We start from the raw sequence: 12,103 nt of genomic DNA, 5'->3' as shown, positions 1-12,103 counted from the left end.
CTGTGGTGGGTGGCACTGGCAATAACCGCAATAATATTGTTATAATATGATTACTATGATAGTAATGGACATATATTGTAAAACAAATGCACTGAAAAATAAATTCAACTTTTATAATTAGTTTTGTCCTAATTTCTATACATGCAAGAGTTAAACGTGAGACGGAAACTGCAGTCAAGCTTTTATTTTGCCAAAAAAAAAGGGGGTTACAAACGCATCTCATTAAAAATGTAGTGAAACACTGTAATCGTCAACAAATGTGAAAATAACCCGTAACTGCGTTTCCAAATACACACATAAATTCGGCACATGCACAGATGGACTTCACTACGTTCATTCACTGTGAATCAGTATTGAGAATTGAACCTGTGGAGCTGATCAAGTGCTGATCACGTGGGCGAAGTGTGCACTTCTCTTTGAGTAGCGCAAACAGCTTTATCGCTCTTTCGATTTTAGTTTGTTTGACAGCAATGGCGCAAAGCACGACATTAAAGACCTTTTATGTTGTTATGAGGAGTTGAAATATATTTTCGGGTCGTCACAGTCTAATTAATGAATGGGAAGCACTGAAAGCGTACTAATAGATTATAATTAAAACTCGACATAGTTTACTATGAATATTATTGACTCTTATGGCTTTAAGTCATTGTTACGTAGCTTTGTGTTGATGTGCAAGCATCTTATTTCATCCCCACAGAATGATACTGCCACCACCACACTTTACCGTGTGTTTGTTATGATGGGCATCGTTTGGCTTGCTCTAAATGGGGTTTGGTCTGATGGCCAAAAAAAATGGCTCAATTTTGGTCTCATGAAACCATTGAAGCTTCTTCCAGCTGGCTGCAGAGTCTCCCACGTGCCTTATGGCACAATGTAGCCGAGATGCCATGTGACATTTTTGAACAGTGGCTTTCTCTACACAACCCCCACATCAAACTGTGAAGTCATTCTTAACTCAATATATCAATTGGCTCAATATATCAAACCCCTCAGACTGGATAGACTTACACTATGGGTAAATCTGTCAACTCTGACTGCCCAAAATCAGCAAAATGTCTCTGACTTTCGGCAGCGAGCGTTGACTCGTCCAGACATCAACTGAGGGCAAAACTCTGGGCAAATTGAGTGTAGTGTATTGCAGCCTTTAGTTAATGGGTTGGTAATGTGTATTGTTCTGCATGTGTACAGGTGAGAGTGGTTTAGGGAAGTCCACACTGATGAACACGCTCTTCAAGTCTAAGGTGAGCCGTAAGTCTTTCCTGGGCACGGCTGAGGAAAAGATCCCTAAAACCATCGAGATCAAGTCCATCAGTCATGGTAAGGCTGTACAGCTGAATTTTCTATTTTCTATGATTGTCCATTAGCGTGTCACTCATAAATTTGTGCATGGCGATTCAAACATTTTGATCTTGAGTTCAAAGCATGTAATCTCTCACTGGAATGCTATAAAATATATTAATTTAATTTCAGATGTCGAGGAGAAAGGAGTTCGAATGAAGCTGACAGTCATAGACACACCAGGGTTTGGCGACCAGATCAATAACGAGAATTGGTAAAGACCGTTTGTTTGTGACCTCAGTTTTAATATGCTGTACAATTCATCAGTTTAGTCAGCAACTCTTCTGTGAAATATAAATGACAGTCTAAAGCAGTTCTGTTAAGTGTTGGCGGTATAGTTTTGTTCTGGAATGGTAATGGTGTCCATTTATGGAGCCATGCTTGGATGCAGAACAGAATAATAAAACATCTCCAACCATCAAAGTGATGGTGACCCAACCACCAGATTCTGAAACAAATGCTCCAAACGAGCCAGGTGTGAAAATGCCCTTAGAGACACTTGAGGGAAAAAGTCATTACATTACTCTCTCTCTCTCTCTATTCAACAGTTGGCAGCCCATAATGAAATTCATCAATGACCAGTATGAGCAGTACTTGCAGGAAGAGATCAATATTGACAGGAAGAAGAGGATCCCAGACTCACGAGTGCACTGCTGCATATACTTCATACCACCCACAGGACACTGGTTAGTAAACATTTGTACTTTTTAGAAGTGGCATTATGATCTTGAAACAGATTTACCTAAACACTGATGTGTTTGCATGTCATGTTGTGTGTTTGAATACTCAAACTGTGTGTAAGGATCACCCTGAAAGCCTTGTGCTGCATATACCTGATGTCTAGTAACTAATATCAGTTGTGTTAGCATGAATAAGTTTTGTACATGCGTGCATTTATTCAAATGTGGTCTGCCTAATGATGTTTATGTTTAGTAAGGGAGAAAACTGGTGGAAAATGATGGTTAAGAAAGTCAGAGCCTCCAGAGGGCAGTACTGTTTCTCCTGCAGAATGAATTGATGTTCAATAGTTAGTTTTCAACATTGATTTTAATAATAGATGTTTCTTGAACACCAAATAAGCCTATAAAGTGGTGCAAGTATGACGTCAGAACCTGTTTTTATAATGGTGTTTTTCGATTTCTGAATAAAATAAAGCCCGTGGTTCACATATCCTGTCGATACTTTGACGTTTTGTTCTACAAAAACTAGACACACTCACACCAATACGGTCTTATCTAGTTACTTATTAGAAACGTACGTTTTCAGAAATGATAAATAACAGCTTCAAATTCACGTTTTTTTATCTATGAGTGTGTGCAGTTAAAGTATCAAGTTATCCTTGTAAAATTGATGTTGAGTAGAGTCACCACACTTCTTATTTTTACAAGACCTTGTATAACACATTACTGCCTGACCTCTGGCTGGAAGGACAGGTTTTTAACAATGCGACTCTTACAGAAACATTTAGCAATCCAAACAGCATTTTTTATACTTAATTTCAGGACATGGTTCTTTGGGATATTAAAACATTTTATAGAATGAAATATTCTTTCCCTTCCTGAGCAGCTACTGTTTACATCAGGGATTTGAAGTCATTATTTACCATTAGCAGATTTCCTTTTTACATCTAATAACATCTTTGTGCCAAATTAAGTGGGTGGTCTGTTCTGTTGTTTGTCTCTGATGGATAATCATTGTGTTTGGTGTGTTTTTAGATGTTGTTGGACAGCATGAGTCTCCAGACATTTTGAATTATTTCTCATTTACTACAGAAGAATTTGTAGCAACCTTCCAAATAAAATGTGTATACTGAATGTATGTGTTAAATGTGTATACAGTATACACCGTTATCCTGACAGATGCTGGGACCCGTATTAGTAGGGATGCTTTCTGTCTGACCAACATCTGATAGTGCAGCAGAATAAATATTAAGAGCCTCTGGACTAACAAGTATGAATCAGGCCACCTAAATAGAGTTTAGACCAAAATATTGATATCTGCTTCATAAATTATTATTATTATAAATAATAATAATGTTGTCAACCAACATCTGAAATTCCCTTGAAAAATAGTAAATGTATACAAACTTTTTACAAGCAGGCTCTTTATTCTCAAGGCTGAATTTCTTTGATTAAAATACAGTAAAAGAGTGATGTTGCGAAATATTATTACAATTATAAAAAATATCTATTTGAATATATTTTAAAATGTGACCTATTCCTGTGATGGTAAAGCGGAGTTCATTACTCCAGTCTTCAGTGTCACATGATCCTTCAGCTGAATATGCTGTTTTCAATGTTGAAAACAGTTTTGCTTACCATTTAAGCTTGCATCTTTTAGAATCATTTGATGAATCGGAAGTTCAACATCATTTATTTGAGATATAAATAAAGAGATTGCTGAATAAAATTATTTATTTATTTTAAACAAAAATCTTAGTGACCCAAAGCTTTTGTACGGTAGTGTATGCATTTATATTCCATGCATTTTCTTGGCACATCATTTATGCACATGAACAAAGCTGTTTGAGTTCCTCTTAACAGTCCATGTCACTAAAACCCCTGAGACATGTATTCATTCATCCATTCAACTTATTTTGAAAGAGATCTAAGGACTCTGAACTCGCATGCTAACCACACACTCATTTGTTGTGTCCTGATGCCCCCAGAGTGTGTGCTGCAGGCCTTGTGTGGCCCGCTGTGAATGTCTGACTGTTTCATGTCCGTCAAACACTGCAGATGTCTCCTCCCAGAAGCTGCATTCTGGCTTTGAACAACTTGGCTAATTTCGAACAGTCACTCTGGCAGGAGATCTGTATGCCTTTTTATTTTTTAACTTTTTTCGTTTCACATTCAAAGGTCTCCGTTCACCTTCTGTTTGAATAATCTTGTCATCCACAAGCATCTTTAGAGCATGTCATATCTTAGAGCATGTGCATTTGGGGTGTTTTTCGCCCTCTGGTGGTTAAGTTACGGTCCTGTTAACAGTAATGTAGGTTTCGCTATACATCTATTTTTCCTGTCATTTCCTCAGTCTCAGGCCTTTGGATGTGGAGTTTATGAGACGTCTCAGCAAGGTGGTGAATATCGTTCCTGTCATTGCTAAGGCTGACACATTGACTCTGGAGGAGAGGGATTTCTTCAAAAAGAAGGTGAGCTAAAATTTGACAGATAGATGAATGCTTAATGTTGTTGCTCTCTTGTTTATAAAGTTAAAAATCGTTCCACTATACTTATTTTTCAATTGTGACAAACTATTAACTGTAGAACAAGCCATTATTTTGACTGACTGCCATGTTGTACTGCTGGTCTTTGTTAAAACGACATGACTTTTTGTCCAGATTTATTAATTTATTTAAAAACTCCATTCATACATAAAGTGGGAAACCAGTGTTTGCTAAGTCTTTTTAGAATTAAAATGTCAGGATGGCCCTGTCCTAATTTGGAGTATGAAAAATATCTGCAAGGTTACAAAGCTCAAGTCCACTCCAAATGGAGATACTTTATTTAACAGAACTCACTTTCCACAAACTACAACAAAAGGCTCATTGGACTACAACACGTTTTTCCCCGATCTAATAAAGTCAAAATGTTCCTCATTTAAATAACCCCCACCCACGGAATACGCAAAAAAAGGGGGACGAGGCCTGGCTAAACTGCATTATACTGTAGAAGACAGTGTTGTCGCGATGTCAATGAGAAGCTTCCTAAGGCTGACAAACTTAAGAGTGGTTAAAATGTATTTTAAACATTGTTCCTGAACATTATAACCCCAAACAATGCAGTCTTAATAAAAAAATTAAAAAAACATACCACTCTGAAACGTCCTGTGAAATCTGTGCTTGCAAAGTCCGTGAATGAAATCTATCCTGCACAGTCCTCTTGATTGTTAACATTCTTAAGTCTGAATCAGGCTTAAATTGGTTTGAAATTGATGCCATCCTTAATATTTACATCTGAGTAGAGCTCGTGGTTATGAAGGGCCGTGACAAAATACAATGTGCATCTTTGTGCAGTGAGCCCCGGTTGGATAATATGAATGCCACAAGTCCATGCATTGATGTGTGAAAGAACTGGTAAAGGCTGTCATGCTGTTACTGTAGTTGGCAAACTGAGTCTTTCTCTTCTCTAGGAGATTTTCCAAATTGCAGATTGTGTCTAAAGCTTCTACAGAAACACTGTTTCCCTGTGAAAGCACTAATGCAGTTTTATTTATGTCGGGATGGTGGATTACTTAATATGGATGAAAAAAAAAAGGACTTTTTGATTATTCTGAAACAAAGCCACAGTGGAGTTTGTGCAGTTTTAGAGCAGTGGTATGAAGCTGAGATGACACGTGGTATGATGAAGTGTAGGTAAGAAACATCTGTTCTGGGGTTGTTAGTGGCGTTTCACATAGCAGTAAGGAAGCGCTCGCCAACCTCAACGGCTCCTTGTGCTTGTGGTGGCGTGCCTCTTACAGGAAGAACACATGCTGTTTGGAGCACAGACATGGATCTTTCTCTGTTTTGGAGAAATCTCCTGAACGATTCCAAAAGCGTTTCTTAGTTCAACTTTCATGGAAAAAATTTGAATGTCACAATATTGAGGTATTAAAGATTTTCAATGTTTCTAAAGACAACATGGTTTTTCTTTATCCATTTTGTACTTTTCTCCTGAAGCACTTGATGGTTTTCATTTTGTGTAGATCAGGGAAGAGCTTCGAGCCAATGGGATTGACGTCTATCCACAGAAAGAGTTCGATGAGGATGCGGAGGACAGAACAATCAATGAGAAAATAAGAGTGAGTTTGCACTACACAGAAAAGCATCCATAGTTTGTTAAACACATTGCGATTATTATCTGTATCCTTTCTTTTACCCTTAGGAGATGATTCCTTTTGCAGTAGTAGGAAGTGACCAGGAATACCAGGTCAATGGGAGAAGACTCTTGGGAAGAAAAACAAAATGGGGAACTATTGAAGGTATCGTGACTCTTTGGTCTCTAAACCTCTTTAGAGAAGAGAGAGAGAGAAAGTGATTAGAGGACTATGCAGACAGCAACGTTGCAAAAGCACATCAAGGGAGCTCATTAACCACAGACACGGCTAAATGAGTCAAACTTCAGAAAGCCTTATCAAATGAAGACCCACTCAGAAGAACAGTATGAGTGCGTCATTTTGACTGTGTCAGCAAGCCGCTGGACTGTTAACATGCCTTTTTCACAAATAATCATTCATTATTACTTGAGTATTCTTTGATGAATAGAAAGATCAAAAGAATAGCATATATGTTGAATATAAATATTTTGTATCATTGTAAATGTCATATTTTTTTGTATATGAATTATTATATTATTGTCTTTTTCACGGACTGTGATGATGCATTTCCATTTATCAACATTACAAATCTGGTCATATTTTATTTATTTGCTATTTGTTTTAATTACACACATGTATAACGCTATTCTTTATTATATTACCTTGTCAGTAAATGACAAAAAAAAATTATAGTAGTAAAATGAATGCTGCTGCGAGAGTTTTCCTAATACAATGGCCGAGGGACTGATGGCAAATTTGACATCTTGCTCTCTTCTAACGGCTGTAATCAATCCCTCTTTTGGTAACTCGTGGAAACAGTTTTTCTCTTTTGCTTTTAGAGCAAATGCAAATATCAAAATTATCGTCTTCCATTCATCGCTAAAGAAGTTTGACGACTTCTGCTTCTGAGAAATGTGAAAAGGGTCTATTGTAGAGCAATATACAGCCTTGTTTGAATAGTAACTACATGTATCTGGGCGGTCGATGTGCTTAGATGCTCACAAAGTAAAACTCTTCAATTTTTGGTGAGCTGTTTTTGAGAGTCAAATGACTCTGTAATTATCCTGTAATCTTTTTGAAGAGCTTGACTCCTCTTATTAAAGTCTCTTTGAAAACCTTTCATTTCCTGTACTGGATGTCTGCTCCATGGTGGCTTTCTCTGTCTCATTCATGGAGTTTGACATAATCTATAATTCATAAACATTTTTTCACATCCAGGCATTTGTCAAGCTCTCATGGTAATCTTTCAGGAAGGCTTCGGTTTAAATGGAATTGCTAGAGACTGGGGTGGTTGTCTTATCTCTGTCCACCGCTTTACCTTGTGAACAAGTGATCTTTGCTTTTTGTTTCTCCAATTGGCTAAAGAGGAAGAACTTTCAAATAGGTGTAATAAGTGCTCTTTACCTTCTGTTTTGAACTCTGTCTGTTGCGTTTTGTTGTCTATAGTTGAGAATATTGCCCACTGTGAGTTTGCCTACCTGCGGGACCTCCTTATAAGGTCAGTGGATTAAGTCTATGCTTGTTTAACAAAAGCCCCTTTTACACAGAGATTCCGAAAAATACACGGATAATGTGACCTGGGATTTGTCCCGGGATCTTTTGATTTTGGATCATTCACACTGCCAGTGATTTTCCGGGATCTGTGAGAGCGTTCACACACATCCCGGTAAAATCCCGTAAAGACACGAGACGTGTAACGTACGCGTCGAAAACATGTACACTAACGCATCGCGTACCGTTCCATAAAGCTGGCGAGCGGTACGCGATGCGTTAGTGTACATGTTTTCGACATGTACGTTACACGTCTCAACCTAATGTCACGTGTCTTTACGGGATTTTACCGGGATGTGTGTGAACGCACTTACAGATGACCGGAAAATCACTGGCAACCTAAAATCAAACATTCCCGGGACATTTTCCAAACCTGTATAACTTTCTTCTGTGAAAAACTAAATATCCATATCCATACAATGAAAGTCCAAATGTTGTTTTGCACCCTTTGACTTCCGTTGTATGGTCAAAATGTTTTGCTTATTTTGTGTTCCACAAATGAAAGTAGGTCATATGGGTTTGGACCCTTTTTGAGGGTCATTAAATAATTGTCATGTTGATGTGAACTTTAATTCTGAGTGAAAGTGTTCGTGACGTGCTGGGCTTGTTTTCATCATCATAACTCTGTGATTGGCTCATTGCAGAACCCACATGCAGAACATTAAAGACATCACCAGCAGCATCCACTACGAGATGTACCGCGTCCGTCGGCTCAACGAGAATAACACTCAGGCAAACGGCCTCGGCAAGCACCATCCGGCCTCCCACGAAATCTAGCGCCCCGAAATAAACAACCCTTACGCTCCTGTTCCTCACTCCTCTCCAATCCCCAACCCTCCATTCACCTTACACTCATTTCCACCCACTTCAATCAGCCATGTACCTGAGGTGAAGAGGTCTATCAAGAGAAGCACATAATGACTTTACCTCCAAGAAACTCCAGCACAGTGCTCTTAAACCCTCAAGCCATCTGCACTGGTCTAAAATACAGCCGTTAAAGAGCTTCTCTATATACTGCATGCATTTGACTCACTCTGTTGATGCTTCAGGTCTGTGCGTGCAGAAGTTGATTACGAGGCAGTTTCTGATTGGTCAAGCTATGCAAAAAGCTCTTCACATGCAGCATCACTCTTCCTTTCAATGTCGCCATGATTATTTTACAGGAAAATGCTCCGAACGCTCCTTTTATGTGATTCGTCGAATGCTCTCTTAATATTTATGCTTAATTTTGAGCGAGACCGATAAGAGACAAGGCTAAGTCATCTTTTGAACCCAGCGCTAAAGTGGGACCACCTTTAAATTTCCATTCCACTTTATAAAACTACAGGATATCTGATGTCTATACATACAAAGCAAATACTACTTGCCTGCAGCATTGTGGAGAACCTGGTGTGCCATTGTTTCAGCTAATGTTTTCATCAAATCTGTGCAAATAATTACAGGAATATTGACTCATTGGACCCCCAGTACCATATAAAAACATAGAGATTTGAGAGTTGTGTTGGAAAGATTATCCAAAATTGAATAGTATTTATATGGATTAAATGAGATTGTCTCATAATTTATAAAGACGATCTTATTTCTTGCAGAATGTGACCTGAACTGGACAGAGAATAGCAGTGTGTTTGATGTATTTTAATGAATCGTTTAATTGTGTGTATACTGTCCACCTGGTACACTGTTTTTATCAGGCCATATTCATTGCCATTTATCTTAAACCTTCCAGAACGCCTCGTTCTCTTCCAGTCATGCTGAATATGTGGAAATCTTGTCAGTTTAGGTTTCTTGTTTTGTCTTAGCCTAGAGGAGAGGAAACTTAAAGTGCCAAGATGTCTGTGTGCCTTAAAGCTGCCTGCCACGTCTGATGAGTTCCTCAGGCTTTGTTCTGTCTGCAAACCCCTTTATTAATGCTCGTCATTGGGAAAATATCTTTGTTTTGTACTGTGCTGTATATTCATAGTGATTACATTTTTGTATTGGTATTCAGAGTAACACAAATAACTTTGATATCCTGTTATTTTAAGGAAATAAAGATTTGAATGGTAAATTATTTTTTTGACTCTTTTTATAAATGTAATTGCTCAAATGATGTGGTCCTGGGACAGATTTATTGATTAATAATGGGTTTTCCACTCCATGATATTATTTTGCATAGGTACTAAATTAAGTTGTCCATTAAATTACCTTACCATATAATTTTGACATTTGGTCTTCAACCAGAATATAAAAACTTATTAACAAGGTTATTTTATATTCATTGTTAGATGCATTATTTTGATTTTAGCCAAATTTATATTTATATCTGGATCAGTACTGATTATATGGCGTTTTAACAGGGCACTTTTTCACAATTTATTTTACTTTCTTTTTTTTCTCTCGAGTTTTATGTTTCTTTCTAATTCAGTGTAACATGCTCTCATTTCCTCTTGATCCATTCTGCTTTTTTAGTATAGAGATGAACTATGAATCTGATGCTTTTTTAACAGATGCAAGTAATTCATCTTTTTCAGCAGGTATCATGTACAGCGTTTTAAGTCAATGCTTGGACTTAACAGCTTACTTGAATGAGGTATCTTACAGTAGAGCATAATCATCACATCACTCCCATCTTATACAACAGCTCCATTGGCTCCCCATCATTTACCGTATCAATTATAAAATACTTCTCCTCACTTTTAAAGTCATTCATAAATCTCGCCCCTTCATATCTTTTTGACCTCCTTCATATACCCACACGCGCTCGCACTCTTAGATCCTCTTCTTCCATCCATTTCACTGTTCCCTGTGTCCGCCTTGTTACTATGGGGAGCAGAGCTTTCAGTTGCTCTGACCCTCAGCTCTGGAACTCGCTTCCACCAGATCTTCGTAATATTGATTCCCGCTCACATTTTAAATCCAAACTCAAAACCCATCTGTTTAGAATAGCTTACTCCCTCTGATCACAACTGCATTGTCTTTTTTTTTATTATTTTTTTTTATTGCATTTCATTGTTTTTACTTAAAGGGGTCATATAATGCCATTTTTGTACAAGCTAATATGATTATTTATGGTCTAAATTAAAAGTTTGTAATATACTTTAATTAAAAATTATCATTAGTATTGTAAGAAAACACTCATTTTACCTGGTCAAAAACAGCTCTGTTTTCAGCGCGCCGTTTTAGTGCATATGTCTTTAAATGATAATGAGCTTTGCTCACCACGCCCCTCTGTTCTGTGGGGCGTTTTTTTACACAACACACGTGGAGTGTTGCCTTGACAACTGTATTGAGGCTTGAGTTGAGGCTATATTTTGAAGAATGGCAGCGGGAGTCTCTGAGGATACTGACTGTGCAACCGTATCAATTCGAACCGGAGTCGGATGGTTGGTTAACGTAATGTCACTTTTATCTATTTTTGTGTGTGTACTGTCAGGGTAGAGTAAGTTAGTGAGATACGAACGCTATGTGTTTACTGATACGCTAGTTCATTGACCGATTGATGTTACAGCTAACAGTTAATGGTCATGAAAAAAAAAAATCGGTAACGTTAAATGTAGGCTTGTCAGTGATGCGTGGAATTATTAATTATATTGAGAACGTCGTAAAAACATGCCGTAATGTAACGTTACCCTGAGTGTAAACATTAAGTTAGCCGCATTCATCGTGAAGCGTGCTAGCGATTTGCAAAGATTAATATAAAGGTTAATAAAACGTTACACTCACTTCTTCTGGAGGTTCAGCAGGAACACGATCCTTTTTTCAGGAGCAGCTTAGCAAAACCAGCTTTATATTGACCCTCATTTGTAAAGCAGTCTGGTGAAAAATTATTTGCGCAAACAAAAAACATTTGTCCTGAGGAATATTCCCTTCTAAAGCAAATCTCAGCCACTGCGTCTTCAGTGGTTCTGATCTAGGAACATTAAAAAGACTGCTGTGTTCCTTTATTGCACCCGAGAACAGAACACCACAATCGCTTAGACGCCATTCTGCTCATAGACACAGACAGTGCTCCAGCGTATATCAACAATGACGCGCGGACTATGATTGACAGCTCGCTCACGAGCGAGGGCGGGTCTGTGTTGAAACGCTGCTGTCAATCAACAATCGTGGGAGGGGCGTCGATTTTGTGACGTCACAAAATCGAACAGCTCAATTTGAGACAGGGTAAAACATATAAGGTGATTAAAAAAAAAAACACTGGATGGATTTTTATCATTTTATGATGGTTGTGTACAGGCACTGCCAACACACATTTCAGTACAATCAACTTGTAAAAGTGCATGTACCATTATATGACCCCTTTAAATATTGTAATTTTCTTGTTGATGATGTATGGTGACCTTGAGTGTCAAGAAAGGCACCTTTAAATAAAATGCATAATAATAATAATCACACCTCGAGCACCTGTCAGTATCACACAGTATTGAAGTTTTATTTT

General features: G+C 37.9%; 1 protein-coding gene across 7 annotated transcripts in view; it reads left to right on the top strand.

Annotated features, from left to right (window-relative positions):
- septin9a (septin 9a) overlaps nucleotides 1-9,737 on the top strand; it is a 75,316-nt gene extending 65,579 nt beyond the window's left edge. For all 7 annotated transcript variants that reach the window (XM_079625600.1, XM_079625604.1, XM_079625603.1 and 4 more), the window contains 8 exons: nucleotides 1,189-1,317; nucleotides 1,471-1,552; nucleotides 1,887-2,024; nucleotides 4,372-4,489; nucleotides 6,025-6,120; nucleotides 6,204-6,300; nucleotides 7,582-7,633; nucleotides 8,331-9,737. In XM_079625600.1, the coding sequence (XP_079481726.1) occupies nucleotides 1,189-1,317; nucleotides 1,471-1,552; nucleotides 1,887-2,024; nucleotides 4,372-4,489; nucleotides 6,025-6,120; nucleotides 6,204-6,300; nucleotides 7,582-7,633; nucleotides 8,331-8,463 (845 nt within the window). In that variant the 3' untranslated portion in view covers nucleotides 8,464-9,737. The remainder of the gene's footprint in view (nucleotides 1-1,188; nucleotides 1,318-1,470; nucleotides 1,553-1,886; nucleotides 2,025-4,371; nucleotides 4,490-6,024; nucleotides 6,121-6,203; nucleotides 6,301-7,581; nucleotides 7,634-8,330) is intronic.
- The last annotated feature ends 2,366 nt before the right edge of the window (nucleotides 9,738-12,103 follow it).

The sequence above is a fragment of the Phoxinus phoxinus genome (assembly GCF_949152265.1).
Source record: "Phoxinus phoxinus genome assembly, chromosome: 1".
Classification (NCBI taxonomy): Eukaryota; Metazoa; Chordata; class Actinopteri; order Cypriniformes; family Leuciscidae; genus Phoxinus; species Phoxinus phoxinus.
This window is presented reverse-complemented; position numbering and strand designations above follow the sequence as displayed.